A 21,177-nucleotide genomic window follows, 5' to 3' on the forward strand; every position below is an offset into this window, starting at 1 on the left:
ATCACTTTTGAAACAATGCAATCACCTGCTTCAGCCACCAGGGGGCTCTGCATATGCTCCTTCCCTTTTCTTTCCATCCTTGCCTTCTTCCTTCTCTCCTTCCCTCCTTTAGATACTTAATTTACACAACAGTCTACAGCTGCTAAGATTAACCGATTAGAAGTCAACTATTAAATTAATCTCCAACTATTCTGATAATCCATGAATCAGTTGGAGTCAGCTCGTTAAATGTGAATATGTTCTAGTGTCTTCTCTCCTCTGGGACAGGACACTGGATGTCTCTGAGCTGGGGACAGGACAAGACGTTTGAGGACATCATGTTGGTCTTTGGGGAACACTGATCGACATGTTAGAGAAGAACTCACCATTCACTCAGGGCTGCAGCTGTTGGTAATCAGCCAGCTGAGGCTCGTCACTCAGACAGGTTATCCTGCAGAGAGACAGGTTAGCTTAGAGAGACAGGTTATCCTGCAGAGCGACAGGCTATCTTAGAGAGACAGGTTATCCTGCAGAGAGACAGGCTAGCTTAGAGAGACAGGTTATCCTGCAAAGAGACAGGTTATTCTCACAGAGAGACAGTTTGTGAGACAGGATGCTGTGTGTCTGTCTGCTGGCAGCTTGGCTGCTACCTGCAACACACTCAGGTGAGAAAGACACACACACACACACACACACACAGAGAGTCACACACACACACACAGAGACACACACAGAGAGACACACACAGAGAGACACACACACACACACAAACACAGAGACACACACACACACAGAGACACACACACACACACACACAGACAGACACACACACACACACACAGAGACACACACAGAGACACACACACAGAGACACACACACACATTCTGTTTCTAATGTCAAGATGATTTGGATTTTATTTTATCTTTTTTTTACTTTTGAGATTATGAAATGTGGAGTCTTTTTAAATCAGCTGTTAGGAGGAGACGCTTGTGATTTTAAATCAGCTGCTAGGAGGAGGAGGAAATCGCTTGTGATTTTAAATCAGCTGCTAGGGAGGAGACGCTTGTGATTTTAAATCAGCTGCTAGGAGGAGACGCTTGTGATTTTAAATCAGCTGTTAGGAGGAGACGCTTGTGATTTTAAATCAGCTGTTAGGAGGAGACGCTTGTGATTTTAAATCAGCTGTTAGGAGGAGACGCTTGTGATTTTAAATCAGCTGCTAGGAGGAGACGCTTGTGATTTTGTGTCTTTCTGTCTCTTCAGATCCAAACGTGAATAAAACTCTGCAGGAACTCGGATCGTTCTCTGCAGAATCTGGATTCAGTTAGTAGGCCTACATCTCAAACTATATTCATATATTTACACATCACATCTGATTTATTCCATTTAAAACTGTGTGTGTGTCTGTGTGTCTGTGTGTGTGTGTGTGTGTGTGTGTGTGTGTGTCTGTGTGTCCCCGGTCAGACCTGTCGGGGGTGCGGTCCTTCAGTACAGAACAGGAACTAGAGACCCGGATCGTGGGGGGTCAGGAGGCCTGGGCCCACTCGTGGCCCTGGCAGGTTTCTCTCCGCTACATGTCCACGCCGGCGTGCGGCGGCGCCATCATCGCCCCGCTGTGGGTCCTCTCTGCCGCTCACTGCTTCAAAAGGTCAGAGGTCACCTGCAGACTCACACCTGATAGCTGTGTGGTGGCAAATTTTATTTTAACCATTTGCTTAATGATATTAAACATTTGTTTAAAGATTGTTTTATAACGCCACAAGATTTAGCTTCTTTCATGTGTAGATTCAAAAGACTCCAAGTGAAATAGTTGGCAACCGTGAACTATAGCCCAGTAGAGTTATTTAGTTTTACTAGTTTGAACCTTCTCACATTGTTGACTTTTTAGCAGACGAAGTGGAGAAGGCCACAAACCGAGTCTCCTTCTGCCTCCTGAGATAAACTGATGTTTAGGCTAATGTTAGGAACAGAGAGCAGAGGGGAAGGTGAGACAATGGTATGACTGTAATGATGTCTCTTTTCAACTATGGCCATGCTAAGAGATAAATGTAGAGGGGGGGCTTAACGGAGTTTCTTCACTATATGATGTTTGGATGTTTAGACTTTAGGTTAGAAAGACATTTTCAGTTGTGCTGCTTGTAGCTTTGAAACTGTTTTCTCCATTTGCAAATGTAAATAAATACTCAAAGACCAGACTTTGGTTTAATTTCTCAAACAGTCGTTATTCGTTTTGATTTTATCATGAATATCACTAACGCTGCTGCTTCAAGGAGAACTTCCACCACACCTGGTCCCCTAATACTGTATCTGAAGTCTCTTTTATATAGACCTTAGTGGTCCCCTAATACTGTATCTGAAGTCTCTTTTATATAGACCTTAGTGGTCCTCTAATACTGTATCTGAAGTCTCTTTTATATAGACCTTAGTGGTCCCCTAATACTGTATCTGAAGTCTCTTTTATATAGACCTTAGTGGTCCCCTAATACTGTATCTGAAGTCTCTTTTATATAGACCTTAGTGGTCCCCTAATACTGTATCTGAAGTCTCTTTTATATAGACCTTAGTGGTCCCCTAATACTGTATCTGAAGTCTCTTTTTATATAGACCTTAGTGGTCCTCTAATACTGTATCTGAAGTCTCTTTTATATAGACCTTAGTGGTCCCCTAATACTGTATCTGAAGTCTCTTTTATATAGACCTTAGTGGTCCTCTAATACTGTATCTGAAGTCTCTTTTATATAGACCTTAGTGGTCCCCTAATACTGTATCTGAAGTCTCTTTTATATAGACCTTAGTGGTCCCCTAATACTGTATCTGAAGTCTCTTTTATATAGACCTTAGTGGTCCCCTAATACTGTATCTGAAGTCTCTTTTATATAGACCTTAGTGGTCCTCTAATACTGTATCTGAAGTCTCTTTTATATAGACCTTAGTGGTCCCCTAATACTGTATCTGAAGTCTCTTTTATATAGACCTTAGTGGTCCCCTAATACTGTATCTGAAGTCTCTTTTATATAGACCTTAGTGGTCCCCTAATACTGTATCTGAAGTCTCTTTTATATAGACCTTAGTGGTCCCCTAATACTGTATCTGAAGTCTCTTTTATATAGACCTTAGTGGTCCCCTGATACTGTATCTGAAGTCTCTTTTATATAGACCTTAGTGGTCCCCTAATACTGTATCTGAAGTCTCTTTTATATAGACCTTAGTGGTCCCCTAATACTGTATCTGAAGTCTCTTTTTATATAGACCTTAGTGGTCCTCTAATACTGTATCTGAAGTCTCTTTTATATAGACCTTAGTGGTCCCCTAATACTGTATCTGAAGTCTCTTTTATATAGACCTTAGTGGTCCCCTAATACTGTATCTGAAGTCTCTTTCCTATAATTCAGCCTTGGTGCAGAATTACAGCCACTAGAACCAGTCCCACAACGAGCTTTCCTTAGGATGTGCCATTTCTGTGTTTGCAGCTATTGAGGAGGAGAGAGGGGGGGGCAAGGTGGAGGGTGGGGGTGTGGTCTTGACCAACTGCCACTTTGCTCCTTTTGAAAGCCATGATGTCTCTCTCTCTCATGGGGGGGCCAAATTCTCTGGGCGGGCAAAGCAGAGCAAGGGGAGGTAACCTTGCTCCTTATGACCTCCATAAGGAGAAGATTCCTGATTGGTCCATCGGAGCTTTCATTTTCTCAAAGGCAGAGCAGGATACCCAGGGCCCGGTTTACACCTATATATATACATACATACATACATACATACATACATACATACATAAAGTATTATCTCATCTGCTAGCTGCCTGTCCCCTGAACACACAGTAAAATACGCGGTCTCTGTAGACAGCCCAGGCTCCACAAACGGCAACAACAACAACCTGTGCCAACCTGCACCACCAAATATAACCGTCTTCCAGCCAATAACCAACAAGAAGGATTTGGGGTGGGGGTGGATGAGGGAGGGGCGAGCTAGCCTCCGTTTAGTTTGACATTACTTCAAACGTCAACAAAAAGTGACATCACTTAGAGCAGCTTTTAAAGTCTCTCATGGGAACGTAAATGATCACATGAATCTACTAAAGAAACGCTCATTCATCCTTTCATAGAGACAGCTTTACTTTAGGAGAGAAGGTGTGAGACCCACAGGTGTGAGAGTTTAGTCTGAGATGAGTTCTACTTCCTGTCTCTGCAGGTACAATAAAGCTTCTTTCTGGACGGTTCTGGCAGGAAAACACGACCTGGACAACCCGAATGAACCTGGACAACAAGTCAGAAACTATGATTATATATTCTGGATCTGATCTGACTTTCTGTTAAAGGTCCTATGACATGGTGCTCTTTGGATGCTTTTATATAGACCTCAGTGGTCCCCTAATACTGTATCTGAAGTCTCTTTTATATAGACCTTAGTGGTCCTCTAATACTGTATCTGAAGTCTCTTTTATAGACCTTAGTGGTCCCCCTAATACTGTATCTGAAGTCTCTTTTATATAGACCTTAGTGGTCCCTAATACTGTATCTGAAGTCTCTTTTATATAGACCTTAGTGGTCCCCTAATACTGTATCTGAAGTCTCTTTTATATAGACCTTAGTGGTCCCCTAATACTGTATCTGAAGTCTCTTTTATATAGACCTTAGTGGTCCCCTAATACTGTATCTGAAGTCTCTTTTATATAGACCTTAGTGGTCCCCTAATACTGTATCTGAAGTCTCTTTTATATAGACCTTAGTGGTCCCCTAATACTGTATCTTGACCAACTGCCAATTTGCTCGTTTGAAAGCCATGATGTCTCTCTCTCTCATGGGGGGGCCAAATTCTCTGGGCAGGCAAAGCAGAGAAAGGAGAGGTAACCTTGCTCCTTATGACCTCATAAGGAGAAGATTCCTGATTGGTCCATCTGAGCTTTCATTTTCTCAAAGGCAGAGCAGGATACCCAGGGCTCGGTTTACACCTATCACCATTTCTAGCCACTGGGGGACCATAGGCAGGCTGGGGGGGGACGCATATTAATGTTAAAAAAAACACCTCAAAGTGAAATTTACATGCCATGGGACCTTTAACTTCCTGTATAACTTTCTCTGTGGTGTCAACTTTGTGTGGTGTTAACTAGAGATGGTCCAATACTGCCTAAAACGCTGGTATCGGGAAGTACTGGGGTTTATGCACCGATCCGATACCTCGTAATAAAGCCCTAAAGAAAATCTACGTTAAAGTTGTTTATTTGTTATTTTTCCGTTATAACTGACGGTCAAACTGGAGAATAAAAGAAAGTTGTTTGTGTTTGTTAATGTTTTACAAAGAGTTTAACCTGAGCCAGACAGACAACAGAGATAGAAATCCTATCACATCCATACAGCGATAGTAGTATACAGCTGTTAAAACATAATAAATATATGACACACTGGTATGGGATCGGTACTCGGTATCGGCCGATACACAAGTTCAGGTATCTGTATCGGGAAGCAGAAAATGGTATCAGGCCATCTCTAGTGTTAACTTTCCGTTTAACTTCTGAGCAGCTAGTTGGAGTCTCTCTGATCGAGAGCCATCCCGGCTACGACATTCGGACCAAAGCCAACGACGTGACTCTGCTGAAGCTGCAGCAGCCGCTGATCTTCAACGCGTCCGTCCGGCCGATCGACGTCTGGACGGCGGCGCTGCCCACGCTCCGGAGCTGCACCGTCACGGGCTGGGGCTCCAGCCGAGAGAGTGAGCCCGCTTCATTATATCCTATAATATTATAACCAGTGCCTCCAGAAAAACACGATTATGCGATCGCATAATTCAACGCATAACCAGCCAAAGTTCACACATTTATGCGGGTATTGTCAAATACGCCAGACTGATCTCATGAATTGGCGTATACGCCAATTTGTATTCCGTTTTTGCGTGTCATCAAGACGCACAATCGCATTTTTGCGTGTATATCAACGCAAACCGGCCACCATTGACCTACATTGCGAGTCAATTTCCGGCGTAGCGATAGTATAAAGGAACGGGGGTAAAACACAAGACTTTCACCGGGAGAGCCGGGTTCGTGTCCCACGCGCGGCGATTTTTCAGTCATTTCATCCGTTTTTTTTGTTTTTTTTGTTTAATAAGCCTTACCCAATGTTTCTTTCCTAAACCCAACCATTTATTGTGTTCCTAAGCGTGTTTTTGTCACTGTTTTGTTACTTTAGCCTTTGCCTGTGTTCTTTTCCTAAACCCAACCTTTTTTTTTTTTTTTTCGCGATCGTACGTCGCGTTCTCGCGATAACACACCACGTGGCGAGGCCACGTGGTGGGTATGTTTACATCAGCTCTATACAGCGTAGGCATACACATGAATAGCTGAAAATGCGTACAATAACACGCCATTTTGCTTTATGAAAGTGGCGCGTATATTTACGCAAAGTCATGATGCCATGTTTAACACGCAGCACTTTTGCAGCATAAAGTGCCGATTTCCACGCAAAATATGCGGGGCTTGCATGATTTCATAATCCGCATTTTTGTTGCAAAAAAAGTCCCATAATATATCTTAGTAGAAAGTAGAAAAGTTGCGTTTACTTCACACAAGAGCAGCCATTTCCCCCTGTTGCCATGGGAACGTTATGAAATGACCTAATTACGACGTGAACATCATTGAAAAGCTGTTGTGTTGGTGGGGGATTTGACATGTAGGCCCTCTTTGAGTCTCTTAAATTGGTATCAGAAAGCTATCTTAATATCTGATGTCTACTCAAATGTCTTTAAGTGCTCCTGCTGTCTCTTTTGTATCTTTTATTTCCCTGTTTAGACTATTACTTTTACTTTCATATTATTTGTATATATTTTTGTATCTTATTTGTTTACGTATTGCGATGACTGAATATCTGTAAACTATTTTTGAAATAAATTTTTTTTTTTTTTTAAGAGCAGGGTGTTGTGGGGGAGGAGAATCACATTTTTTTGTCATCTTCATCAAACCGCAATTTTATGCAATTTCATCGCATAAAATTGCATAAATATCATACATGGCATATTCCATCACATTTTTTAAGACAACCTGCCACATAATCAAGGATTTTTTGCCTGCAACAGTCACATTGGCGCATGGTCAGGTGACCTTTGTCGTCATTATTGACGCAAAAAGTCTCCTTTAGCGTCAATAACGCGATTTATCTAAACGAGCTTGGTCGAGACTATTGCCGTCACTTTTGACGCAGTTATGTTAACGGTATACTATGCAACCTTTCCAGCTTCCAGGTCCCCAGCTTTGGTCCCCCTACAACTCCCCAGCTTTGGTCCCCCTACAGGTCCCCAGCTTTGGTCCCCCTACAGGTCCCCAGCTTTGGTCCCCCTACAGGTCCCCAGCTTTGGTCCCCTTCCAGGTCCCCAGCTTTGGTCCCCCCTACAACTCCCCAGCTTTGGTCCCCTTACAGGTCCCCAGCTTTGGTCCCCCTACAACTCCCCAGCTTTGGTCCCCTTACAGGTCCCCAGCTTTGGTCCCCCTACAGGTCCCCAGCTTTTGTCCCCCTACAGGTCCCCAGCTTTGGTCCCCCTACAACTCCACAGCTTTGGTCCCCCTACAACTCCCCAGCTTTGGTCCCCTTCCAGGTCCCCAGCTTTGGTCCCCCTACAACTCCCCAGCTTTGGTCCCCCTACAACTCCCCAGCTTTGGTCCCCTTCCAGGTCCCCAGCTTTGGTCCCCCTACAACTCCCCAGTTTTGGTCCCCCTACAACTCCCCAGCTTTGGTCCCCCTACAACTCCCCAGCTTTGGTCCCCTTACAGGTTGACAACCTGTAGGGGGACCCAAGCTGGAAAAGTTGCATAATATGCCATGAAACCTCAGATATAACTGACTTGGTGCAAAATATGAAAATAAGAGAATAATAACGCTGACTAAAATATCACTGATGAAAACCTATCCCTTCTGTTCTCGGGTCTAATTTGACCCATTTTCAAAGAGGTTCTATGTCAGAAATTTGGGTTTCTTTCAACCAAATAGACCTAGGGTCAACCTGTGATCCCTCCTGGATGATCCCTCCTGGGTGATCCCTTGTGGGTCCTGGGGGGCAGAAATAAGATCTTTGAGACGGCCTGAGGAAAGATGGGTCAAACAAACACAGGATTTCCACCCAGAAGACCGGAGGTAACAGAGTTTTTTAACTTTAGGGAACAAACTGAGCTACATCACGTTCTGGGTCACATGGTAACCTTCAGGAAGTGATGTCATGTCTGATTTGAACCCAAACCTCGATCTTTTTATCAACTTAACGGAGTAGTTTTGGTGTGTGAACCCTAACCAAACTGGGACCGTTTCACAACGTTAACCACGTCGTTCCCCTATCTGATCGGAGCATCGGTTATCTCTTTCAGTGTGTTTGGACCTTTAAGACTTGCAGGTCTTCTGGATCGGGTCTCAAGTGTGTCCTCCATGTTTCTCCTTATCTTCAGACGGAGCGCAGGTGAACAGACTGCAGGAAGTGAACGTCACCATCCTGCCGTCAGACATCTGTAGCCAGTATTACACCAGCGGCATCCTGCCGTCCATGTTCTGTGCCGGGAAGGACGAAGGAGGAGTGGACGCCTGCCAGGTAACGCTCGGGGAACAGGGCCGGCCCGGGGCGTAGGCAGGATGGTCCTCTGTCTCTGTATATGTCTCAGGGGGACTCTGGTGGTCCTCTGTCTCTGGTTGTCTCAGGGGGACTCTGGTGGTCCTCTGTTTCTGTATATGTCTCAGGGGGACTCTGGTGGTCCTCTGTCTCTGTATATGTCTCAGGGGGAGTCTGGTGGTCCTCTGTCTCTGTATATGTCTCAGGGGGACTCTGGTGGTCCTCTGTCTCTGTATATGTCTCAGGGGGACTCTGGTGGTCCTCTGTCTCTGGTTGTCTCAGGGGGACTCTGGTGGTCCTCTGTCTCTGGTTGTCTCAGGGGGACCCTGGTGGTCCTCTGTCTTTGTATATGTCTCAGGGGGACTCTGGTGGTCCTCTGTATATGTCTCAGGGAGACTCTGGTGGTCCTCTGTATATGTCTCAGGGGGACTCTGGTGGTCCTCTGTCTCTGGTTGTCTCAGGGGGACTCTGGTGGTCCTCTGTCTCTGTTTATGTCTCTGTTTCTCTGACGTCTCTGGTTGTCTCAGGGGTACTCTGGCTGTCCTCTGTCTCGGTTTCTCTAACGTGTCTCTGGTTGTCTCAGGGGGACTCTGGTGGTCCTCTGTCTCTGTATATGTCTCAGGGGGACTCTGGTGGTCCTCTGTCTCTGTATATGTCTCAGGGGGACTCTGGTGGTCCTCTGTCTCTGGTTGTCTCAGGGGGACTCTGGTGGTCCTGTCTCTGGTTGTCTCAGGGGGACTCTGGTGGTCCTCTGTTTCTGGTTGTCTCAGGGGGACTCTGGTGGTCCTCTGTCTCTGTATATGTCTCAGGGGGACTCTGGTGGTCCTCTGTCTCTGTATATGTCTCAGGGGGACTCTGGTGGTCCTCTCTCTGGTTGTCTCAGGGGGACTCTGGTGGTCCTCTGTCTCTGGTTGTCTCGGGGGCTCTGGTGGTCCTCTGTCTTTGTATATGTCTCAGGGGGACTCTGGTGGTCCTCTGTCTCTGTATATGTCTCAGGGAGACTCTGGTGGTCCTCTGTATATGTCTCAGGGGGACTCTGGTGGTCCTCTGTCTCTGTATATGTCTCAGAGGGACTCTGGCAGTCCTCTGTCTCTGTTTATGTCTCTGTTTCTCTGACGTGTCTCTGGTTGTCTCAGGGGGACTCTGGCTGTCCTCTGTCTCGGTTTCTCTAACGTGTCTCTGGTTGTCTCAGGGGGACTCTGGTGGTCCTCTGTCTTTGTATATGTCTCAGGGGGACTCTGGTGGTCCTCTGTCTCTGTATATGTCTCAGGGGGACTCTGGTGGTCCTCTGTCTCTGGTTGTCTCAGAGGGACTCTGGCGGTCCTCTGTCTCTGTTTCTCTGACGTGTCTCTGGTTGTCTCAGGGGGACTCTGGCTGTCCTCTGTCTCGGTTTCTCTAACGTGTCTCTGGTTGTCTCAGGGGGACTCTGGCTGTCCTCTGTCTCGGTTTCTCTAACGTGTCTCTGGTTGTCTCAGGGGGACTCTGGCTGTCCTCTGTCTCTGTTTCTCTAACGTGTCTCTGGTTGTCTCAGGGGGACTCTGGCTGTCCTCTGTCTCTGTTTCTCTAACGTGTCTCTGGTTGTCTCAGGGGGACTCTGGCTGTCCTCTGTCTCTGTTTCTCTAACGTGTCTCTGGTTGTCTCAGGGGGACTCTGGCTGTCCTCTGTCTCTGTTTCTCTAACGTGTCTCTGGTTGTCTCAGGGGGACTCTGGCTGTCCTCTGTCTCTGTTTCTCTAACGTGTCTCTGGTTGTCTCAGGGGGACTCTGGCGGTCCTCTGTCTCTGTGTATGTCTCTGTTTCTCTAACGTGTCTCTGGTTGTCTCAGGGGGACTCTGGCGGTCCTCTGTCTCTGTTTATGTCTCCGTTTCTCTGACGTGTCTCTGGTTGTCTCAGGGGGACTCTGGCTGTCCTCTGTCTCGGTTTCTCTAACGTGTCTCTGGTTGTCTCAGGGGGACTCTGGCTGTCCTCTGTCTCTGTTTCTCTAACGTGTCTCTGGTTGTCTCAGGGGGACTCTGGCTGTCCTCTGTCTCTGTTTCTCTAACGTGTCTCTGGTTGTCTCAGGGGGACTCTGGCTGTCCTCTGTCTCTGTTTCTCTAACGTGTCTCTGGTTGTCTCAGGGGGACTCTGGCGGTCCTCTGTCTCTGTGTATGTCTCTGTTTCTCTAACGTGTCTCTGGTTGTCTCAGGGGACTCTGGCGGTCCTCTGTCTCTGTGTATGTCTCTGTTTCTCTAACGTGTCTCTGGTTGTCTCAGGGGGACTCTGGCGGTCCTCTGTCTCTGTTTATGTCTCTGTTTCTCTGACGTGTCTCTGGTTGTCTCAGGGGGACTCTGGCTGTCCTCTGTCTCGGTTTCTCTAACGTGTCTCTGGTTGTCTCAGGGGGACTCTGGTGGTCCTCTGTCTCTGGTTGTCTCAGAGGGACTCTGGCGGTCCTCTGTCTCTGTTTATGTCTCTGTTTCTCTGACGTGTCTCTGGTTGTCTCAGGGGGACTCTGGCTGTCCTCTGTCTCGGTTTCTCTAACGTGTCTCTGGTTGTCTCAGGGGGACTCTGGCTGTCCTCTGTCTCGGTTTCTCTAACGTGTCTCTGGTTGTCTCAGGGGGACTCTGGCTGTCCTCTGTCTCGGTTTCTCTAACGTGTCTCTGGTTGTCTCAGGGGGACTCTGGCTGTCCTCTGTCTCTGTTTCTCTAACGTGTCTCTGGTTGTCTCAGGGGGACTCTGGCTGTCCTCTGTCTCTGTTTCTCTAACGTGTCTCTGGTTGTCTCAGGGGGACTCTGGTGGTCCTCTGTCCTGCTTCACCGGCAGCCGGTATGAGTTGGCAGGTCTGGTGAGCTGGGGCGTCGGCTGTGGACGAGCCAGGAAACCGGGCGTGTACACGCGAGTCCAACAGCACACGCAGTGGATCTCTGACATCATGCGTACGTCTCATGCACAACCCACAGAAACACACCTGGGCTTACCTGTCAAACTATTATTAATGTTTGTTTACCTGTCAAACTATTATTAATGTTTGTTTACCTGTCAAACTATTATTAATGTTTGTTTACCTGTCAAACTATTATTAATGTTTGTTTACCTGTCAAACTATTATTAATGTTTGTTTACCTGTCAAACTATTATTAATGTTTGTTTACCTGTCAAACTATTATTAATGTTTGTTTACCTGTCAAACTATTATTAATGTTTGTTTACCTGTCAAACTATTATTAATGTTTGTTTACCTGTCAAACTATTATTAATGTTTGTTTACCTGTCAAACTGTTATTAATGTTTGTTTACCTGTCAAACTGTTATTAATGTTTGTTTACCTGTCAAACTGTTATTAATGTTTGTTTACCTGTCAAACTGTTATTAATGTTTGGTTTACCTGTCAAACTGTTATTAATGTTTGGTTTACCTGTCAAACTGTTATTAATGTTTGGTTTACCTGTCAAACTATTATTAATGTTTGTTTACCTGACAGACGCTCAGAATGACATGTTCGCAGACGACCTCACTGCTACAGGTAAACATTTCATCTTCAATCTGGGTTACCTGAGGTTACCTGTATGTTGTCTGACTGTGTGTGTGTGTGTGTGTGTGTGTGTGTGTGTGGTTCTTACCGTTTGTTGCCCGGGGCGACAGAGAGCAGATGTGGGAAGCAGCAGAACATCAGCTGTGAGCAGTTTCCCGCCCTCGCCACGGTGACGGTGTCTGATGATGGCGAGGCGTGGCTGGAGAACGTGGCGGAGGCGTGCCCGTTCCTCTGGCCCTGGCAGGTCAGCCTGCAGGCCAGCAACGGGCGCCACTACTGCAGCGGAGCGCTCATCCACCGCAGCTGGGTGCTCACCGCGCAGCACTGCAACGTCAGGTAGCCCCGCCCCTTCCTGGCTGGTAGTCCCGCCCCTTCCTGGCTGGTAGCCCGCCTCTTCCTGTATGGTAGCCCCGCCCCTTCATGGCTGGTAGCCCCGCCCCTTCCTGTTTCCACAACAGCACATTATTCAGTTAAAATGTGCCCGGTAGTGAACGTGTGTGTGTGTGTGTGTGTGTGTGTGTGTCTCAGAGGTGTTGTGGAGCAGAGGTAAGCCAGCGGGTGAGATGATGTGTATATTGTGCGGTTCTACGACAAACAATAAATTATATTTTAAACTGACCAACATGAGATGTGTAACATTATCTGTCTCTCCCCGCTCACTAAAGGATACATTTTTACTCAAATAAACTCCCACGGTGGACACAGGAAGGGGCGGGACTTACACACAGGAAAGGGTGGGACTTCTTCTGTTTCTGACTTGTATTGCAGAGCGAAGAAGGACATGGTGGTTCTGGGAGTCCATGACCTGCGGTTCTCCTCGTCTGAAACCGTCCCGGTGGACCAGGTCTTCAACCTGCCGAAGGACCGCAGCTTCCCGCCCAAATCTGACCTGTCGCTGCTCCGCCTCGCCGAGCCCGCCACTTTCAGTAGGAACACCTGAGACACACACACAGCTGAGACACACACACACCTGAGACACGCACACCTGAGACACGCACAGCTGAGACACACACACAGCTGAGACACACACACACCTGAGACACACACACAGCTGAGACACACACACACCTGAGACACACACACCTGAGACACACACACCTGAGACACACCTGAGACACACACACCTGAGACACACACACCTGAGACACACACACCTGAGACACGCACAGCTGAGACACACACACACCTGAGGCACAGCTGAGACACACACAGCTGAGACACACACAGCTGAGACACACACAGCTGAGACACACCTGAGACACACACACCTGAGACACACCTGAGACACACACACCTGAGACACACCTGAGACACACACACAGCTGAGACACACACACACACACAGCTGAGACACACACACAGCTGAGACACACACACAGCTGAGACACACACACCTGAGACACACACAGCTGAGACACACACACCTGAGACACACACACCTGACACGCACAGCTGAGACACACACACACACACCTGAGACACACACACACACCTGAGACACACACACCTGACACGCACAGCTGAGACACACACACACACACCTGAGACACACACACACACCTGAGACACACACAGCTGAGACACACACACAGCTGACACACAGCTGAGACACAGCTGAGACACACACACAGCTGAGACACACACACACAGCTGAGACACACACACACAGCTGAGACACACACACACAGCTGAGACACACACACACAGCTGAGACACACACACACCTGAGACACACACACACCTGAGACACACACACAGCTGAGACACACACACAGCTGAGACACACACAGCTGAGACACACACACACCTGAGACACACCTGAGAAACACAGCACAGACATATTTAAAGTTCTCTGTGGTATCAGTATGAAGGGTAGACTCTGCCTGCCTGTCTGTCTGTCTCCAGTGTTGGTCTGTCTGTGAGAAGTGTTAACTGTGTATCTAGAGCAGGGACCTTCAACAGGGGGTCTGGGACCCCTAGGAGGTCCTCAGAGTCAGTGCAGGGGGTCCTCCAAATTATTGTATTCTTTTTTCAAAAATGAAAAAGTCTTAACATGAAACCAACATGTTATTAGCATATCTACTGTAAGTCCCAACTGCTTACTGGCCTATAGTCACTAAGGCCATCCACAGATACTCTAAGGCAGTGGTTCTCTAACTTTTATCAATAATGTACCCATGTGAAATATTCTCTGTGCTAAATACCCCCTGAGCAGCGCAGAGCATTTTTTGGGGAAAAAACACCTGTATAAAGAGGAACATTACAGCGCTGCACCACCCCTGTCTGATTGACTAAGCAACAACTTTGTAACTGAAATACATTTAAATGCTACTTCAAATGTTTAAAATCCATTACTAAATTAATTTACTATTATAGTATAATTTTCAGGGAATTATGCATGACTGATATTTTTTAATTAACATATTTAAAAAAAATCTCACGTACCCCCTGCAGTCCTCCAGAGTAACCCTAGGGGGACACATACCCCCATTTGAGAAACACTGCTCTAAGGGTTCCCTTGTGCTACATGTATGTTTAACATTAAAACATGACTTATAAAATCATGCCAACAAAAAAGTATTTTATGCATGAAAGGTATGTATAAAGGCTTTAGGCCGCTCCCATATGTTATTGTGGGCCCAGTTTAATATGTAACTTAATATTATACACTATATATAGTAGGGGGTCCCTGCTCCATCTCTTCTTCAGTTAAGGGGTCCTTGGATTAAAAAACATTGAAGTCCCCTGCTCTAGAGTATGAAGTGTTGACTGTGTGTCTGTTTCCAGGCCAGGATGTGTCTCCAGTTTGTGTCCCCGACAAGGACGAGGACCTGGACAGCAGCTGGTCTTGTGTCACAGTCGGCTGGAGAACCTCGAGCACAGCAGGTCAGGACAACGCACTTTATCTTAATCACCATTTCATTTACAATTTTATTTATAGTATCAAATCATAACAAGAGTTATCTGGAGACACTTTACAGATAGATTAGGTCTAGACCACACTCTATAATTTACAAAGCCCCAACAATTACTGGGGTAAGTAATTCCCTCAAGAGCAAGCAGTGCGACAGTGGTGAGGAAAAACTCCCTCTTGGGAAGAAACTGTACACTTTACAGCAGAAGTTCTCTTCTTTAATATTCAGATGAACTGGTGTTGGATTCATACGATTCTGATGCCGAACCGGTACTTTTAAAACGATTCTGATTCCTAAACCGATTCTTGAAAAACTGAAAATGACATCAAAGAAAGGCTTTTACGTCCGTTTTGGTGAGCCCAGAGGGAGAATATGGCATTTTAAAAGTAGCCTACATTTACGGTAGTTAGCTAACTGTAGACTACAGACAGAGTAGCTAGCTAACTGTAGACTACAGAGAGAGGAGCTAGCTGACGGTAGACTACAGAGAGAGTGTCTAGCTAACGGTAGACTACAGAGAGAGTATCTAGCTAACGGTAGACTACAGAGAGAGGAGCTAGCTGACAGTAGACTACAGAGAGAGGAGCTAGCTGACGGTAGACTACAGAGAGAGGGGCTAGCTAACGGTAGACTACAGAGAGAGTGTCTAGCTAACGGTAGACTACAGAGAGAGTATCTAGCTAACGGTAGACTACAGAGAGAGGAGCTAGCTAACGGTAGACTACAGAGAGAGGAGCTAGCTGACAGTAGACTACAGAGAGAGCGGCTAGCTAACAGTAGACTACAGAGAGAGGAGCTAGCTAACGGTAGACTACAGAGAGAGTATCTAGCTAACAGTAGACTACAGAGAGAGGAGCTAGCTAACGGTAGACTACAGAGAGAGGAGCTAGCTGACAGTAGACTACAGAGAGAGGAGCTAGCTGACGGTAGACTACAGAGAGAGGGGCTAGCTAACGGTAGACTACAGAGAGAGTGTCTAGCTAACGGTAGACTACAGAGAGAGTATCTAGCTAACGGTAGACTACAGAGAGAGGAGCTAGCTAACGGTAGACTACAGAGAGAGTATCTAGCTAACGGTAGACTACAGAGAGAGGAGCTAGCTGACAGTAGACTACAGAGAGAGCGGCTAGCTAACAGTAGACTACAGAGAGAGGAGCTAGCTAACGGTAGACTACAGAGAGAGTATCTAGCTAACAGTAGACTACAGAGAGAGGAGCTAGCTAACGGTAGACTACAGAGAGAGTATCTAGCTAACGGTAGACTACAGAGAGAGGAGCTAGCTAACGGTAGACTACAGAGAGAGTATCTAGCTAACGGTAGACTACACAGAGAGGAGCTAGCTGAGGGTAGACTACAGAGAGAGTAGCTAGTTGACGGTAGATTACAGAGAAAGGAGCTAGCTAACGGTAGACTACAGAGAGAGGAGCTAGCTGACGGTAGATTACAGAGAAAGGAGCTAGCTGACGGTAGATTACAGAGAAAGGGGGATATTTTTACATCTGTTTCGGAGCGACAGAGGGAAAATATATCAGTCGACACATTAAGTGGAACCAAAATGAGGAACTGAAATTTATGTTCTAATCTGGTCCGATTCCTACTGGTTGCGTAGGAACGTAGGAAGGTTTTGGTACCCAACCCTAGGTGTGGAGGGGATTACATGAGAAGTAGTTGAAAGACGTCAGACGTCTCTGACAAGGCTTCTGTTTCTGACCCGCTGGGAGTGAGATTAGTCAAGATCCCTAGCCTGACCAGCCTGACCCACATCCAGATGCTGGGTCTGGGAACTCCCCATTGGCAGGGCTCAATCTAAGGGGCGGGATTAACGGTTGTCTTTCAAATTCCGTCTGCACCAATAGGATAGCGCTCCAACCAATCAGAGCAACGCTAGCTGATAGATTAAACTTTACACTCTGAACACATCTTCCTTTTTTAAGAATGACTTCAGAGCTGTTCTTTGTTCTTTTCTCAAAGAAAAGCTGAACTCCAAGTCTTCCAGAAGACCTCTGTTCACCAGCAGCAGCCATAAGCCCCGCCCACCCACTCTATACACCATGTGATTGGCCTGACTAGAGTTTGTTTTTTCCAGCTCGCAAGCCAACGGAGATTGCCTAGATCCCCCTGGCTGCAAATTACATTTGCTGCCACTAGGGTGCGTCTAGATTTCAAGGCTACAAGATCCCTGAATGTCGTTGGCATCATTAGACAGTTTGAAAGAGTTTGTGGTTGTTTGATATCAAGCTTCTGTACGTATAGGCTCCGGACCTCGAGCACCCACGGAAAATACTGAGCACCCACGTGCGCCAGACTGCCAGTAGGCTCCATTCATTTGGTGCTAAGAGGAGCGTCTGTCATAATGTGATTGGTTATGTCGCGGTCAGTCCCCTGCTGCATATCCTATCCACCAATCACAGCATCTCTCGGGTGAAAACACCTACCCAGTGCGTGCACGTGCAGTCAGCTTGTTCTGTTCTTCTTCACTGTGTTTCCGGTTGTCTGATATCTTATTTCTAATGTTTCCTGTGTAGCGGATGTGGATCCCCACCGGTTGCACCATGTGGGACTGACTCTGGTTAACCAGACGAGCTGCAGCGAGAAATGGGGCGGAGGTCTCATCACCAACTCCCACATCTGTTCCCATCCTGGCGGCTCCACCTCCTGCATGGTAACTCCCTCTGGACCACATGTCCAAGTGACCTATGTCAGAGAATCAGAGCCAGATGTACTAACGCTTTTGCAGCCACTTCAGGCATACTGTTTTGCAATGTTCACGTAAAAATAAAAACATTGTCTCCTGCATTTGTTGTAAAGAAAACCAACTATTAGTGTGTTGATGCACCTGGCTCTAGAGAAGGAGAAAGACCTGGAGCAAAGAGAAGGAGCCTTTATCTTCCAGCCAACTGCAGGACTCATCTGAAGATGACACAAGTTTCTGGAGTCTGACACAAAATGGTCACTGGTGTCCTCCAACTCTGTGAGTGCCTCTAACCCTTCCTCTGAAAGTGGAGAGGACACTGAAGATCCTGTCCATCCTAACATTGAATGGACAGTGAAGACGCTGCGCAACATTCAAGCACCGACCGGCATGATGTCAGAGCCCACGAGATATGCCATATCAAGAATCCATGATGTGGCATCCTCTTTCCACCTTTTCTTCACTCCTGACATGATCCAGCTGATTCAGGAAATGACAAAGCTACACGGGAGGCGTTCAATCTCAGGATGGAGTGATGTGAATGCTCAAGAGATTTTAACATACATGGGACTTCACACTTGGCAGGTGTCTACCGGTCCAAAGGGGAATCCACCCGGAGCCTGTGGGATGTCCATAGTGGGAGACCAGTCTTCAGGGCCAGACCAGTCTTCAGGGCCACCATGTCCCACAAACCATTTGAAATGATAAGCAGCAGTTTACAGCACATGCAGGAGACAATGTTTTTATTCAAGCACGTCTTCAAAGACACATGAAATGCATCCTTCAAAAGATGCCTTTTTTTCAGCCCTAAAATGATCATTGCTTGCTTACAGGTTCACGCAAACTCTCACACACACACACACACACACACACACAGAGCTCCATAATATAACTATTATTTCATGCATCGGGCTACAAGGGCAAAATGGTTGAATCTGGTGAAATACTGTAAAAATGTCAAATATTACTAGTTTTCTTCCAAATGAAATGCTGACATTACAGGATGCATGGTTTTATACTGTAAAGGCAGTTAGATCAAAACATGTGGTTATAATGGAAGTGAATGGGGCCCTTTTTGCCTCTAAGGTGTCCAAAGGGAGTATCTGGAACTATGTAAAAAATACTAATGCAATCAAATTAATTTTGTTGCTTATCTTTGACATATCCAAGCCTCTAATCACCACCAAAGCCCCATTCCCCTATGATTTATTTTATGGAAAATAATTAATGTTTTGTTGGGTTTTTCATAAATAATAATTGCTTTAAAGAATTAAACGGGCATTTAAAGGTGGTTGGTTGGTATGGTTGGTAGTTTAGAGCAAGTTAGAAGTTGTTAAAGTGATTTATGAAAAAAAAGCAGAAAAAAATATTGATATATGATGATTTAATATCAGTTTTGGACATGTACATTTTATCCTCGAAGGTGTCCAAAGGGAGTATCTGGAACTATGTAAAAAATACTAATACAATCAAATTAATTTAGTTGCTTATCTTTGACATATCCAAGCCTCTAAACCCCACGAAAGCCCCATCTAGATATTTTTTTTTTTTTTTTTGTAATAAAAAATGAAATACTTCAAATACATAAACTGGCATTTAAAGGGTTAAAATCCTGAAAAGGATTGAATGTTTGGTAGTTTTGATTAGGTTAGAAGTTGTTTAAGTGATTTATGAAAAAAGAGCAGAAAAAAATATTGATATATGATGATTTAATAACAGTTTTTGTGTGCGTGGACATTTTTGCCTCGAAGGTGTCGAGAGTACGTTTTCTTTTAAGGAGGGCATGAGGGCTAGGGTCTGATATGGAGATGTCTAGGGTCTGATATGGAGATGTCTAGGGTCCGATATGGAGATGTCTAGGGTCCGATATGGAGATGTCTAGGGTCCGATATGGAGATGTCTAGGGTCCGATATGGAGATGTCTAGGGTCCGACGGAGATGGAGATGTCTAGGGTCTGACGGAGATGTCTAGCGTCTGATATGGAGATGTCTAGCGTCTGATATGGAGATGTCTAGCGTCTGATATGGAGATGTCTAGCGTCTGATATGGAGATGTCTAGGGTCTGATATGGAGATGTCTAGGGTCTGACGGAGATGTCTAGCGTCTGACGGAGATGTCTAGCGTCCTGACGGAGATGTCTTCGTCTGATATGGAGATGTCTAGCGTCTGATATGGAGATGTCTAGCGTCTGACGGAGATGTCTAGCGTCTGATATGGAGATGTCTAGCGTCTGATATGGAGATGTCTAGCGTCTGACGGAGATGTCTAGCGTCTGATAGAGATGTCTAGCGTCTGATGGAGATGTCTAGGGTCCGATATGGAGATGTCTAGGGTCTGACGGAGATGTTTAGGGTCTGACGGAGATGTCTAGGGTCCGATATGGAGATGTCTAGGGTCCGATATGGAGATGTCTAGGGTCCGATATGGAGATGTCTAGGGTCTGACGGAGATGTCTAGGGTCTGACGGAGATGTTTAGGGTCTGACGGAGATGTTTAGGGTCTGACGGAGATGTCTAGGGTCTGATATGGAGATGTCTAGGGTCCGATATGGAGATGTCTAGGGTCCGACGGAGATGTTTAGGGTCTGACGGAGATGTCTAGGGTCTGATATGGAGATGTCTAGGGTCCGATATGGAGATGTCTAGGGTCCGATATGGAGATGTCTAGGGTCCGATATGGAGATGTCTAGGGTCCGATATGGAGATGTCTAGGGTCTGACGGAGATGTTTAGGGTCTGACGGAGATGTCTAGGGTCTGACGGAGATGTCTAGGGTCCGATATGGAGATGTCTAGGGTCCGATATGGAGATGTCTAGGGTCTGACGGAGATCTCTAGGGTCTGATGGAGATGTCTAGGGTCTGACAGAGATGTCTAGGGTCTGACGGAGATGTCTAGCGTCTGACGGAGATGTCTAGGGTCTGACGGAGATGGAGATGTCTAGGGTCTGATATGGAGATGTCTAGGGTCTGACGGAGATGGAGATGTCTAGGGTCTGATATGGAGATGTCTAGGGTCTGACGGAGATGTCTAGGGTCCGATATGGAGATGTCTAGCGTCTGATACGGAGATGTCTAGGGTCTGACGGAGAGGTCTAGGGTCTGACGGAGATGTCTAGGGTCTGATACGGAGATGTCTAGGGTCTGATATGGAGATGTCTAGGGTCTGACGGAGATGTCTAGGGTCTGATATGGAGATGTCTAGGGTCTGATATGGAGATGTCTATGGTCTGATATGGAGATGTCTATGGTCTGACGGAGATGTCTAGGGTCTGATATGGAGATGTCTAGGGTCTGATATGGAGATGTCTAGGGTCTGATACGGAGATGTCTAGGGTCTGATGGAGATGTCTAGCGTCTGACGGAGAGGTCTAGCGTCTGACGGAGATGTCTAGCGTCTGATGGAGATGTCTAGCGTCTGACGGAGAGGTCTAGCGTCTGATGGAGATGTCTAGGGTCTGATGGAGATGTCTAGCGTCTGATGGAGATGTCTAGCGTCTGATGGAGATGTCT

The 21,177-nt window shown here is 46.3% G+C and overlaps 1 protein-coding gene across 1 annotated transcript in view; it reads left to right on the top strand.

The window, feature by feature from the left end:
- The first annotated feature begins 203 nt into the window (after positions 1 to 203).
- Positions 204 to 21,177, top strand: part of ovch1 (ovochymase 1) — a 21,240-nt gene continuing 266 nt past the window's right edge. The window contains exons 1-12 of the mRNA XM_028570653.1: positions 204 to 644; positions 1,244 to 1,303; positions 1,445 to 1,628; positions 4,166 to 4,241; positions 5,494 to 5,683; positions 8,397 to 8,536; positions 11,314 to 11,464; positions 12,010 to 12,051; positions 12,171 to 12,396; positions 12,829 to 12,986; positions 14,848 to 14,946; positions 17,501 to 17,637. Coding sequence (XP_028426454.1) covers positions 593 to 644; positions 1,244 to 1,303; positions 1,445 to 1,628; positions 4,166 to 4,241; positions 5,494 to 5,683; positions 8,397 to 8,536; positions 11,314 to 11,464; positions 12,010 to 12,051; positions 12,171 to 12,396; positions 12,829 to 12,986; positions 14,848 to 14,946; positions 17,501 to 17,637 — 1,515 coding nt within the window. The 5' untranslated portion in view covers positions 204 to 592. The remainder of the gene's footprint in view (positions 645 to 1,243; positions 1,304 to 1,444; positions 1,629 to 4,165; positions 4,242 to 5,493; positions 5,684 to 8,396; positions 8,537 to 11,313; positions 11,465 to 12,009; positions 12,052 to 12,170; positions 12,397 to 12,828; positions 12,987 to 14,847; positions 14,947 to 17,500; positions 17,638 to 21,177) is intronic.

The sequence above is a fragment of the Perca flavescens genome, chromosome 23, assembly GCF_004354835.1.
Source record: "Perca flavescens isolate YP-PL-M2 chromosome 23, PFLA_1.0, whole genome shotgun sequence".
Lineage (NCBI taxonomy): Eukaryota > Metazoa > Chordata > Actinopteri > Perciformes > Percidae > Perca > Perca flavescens.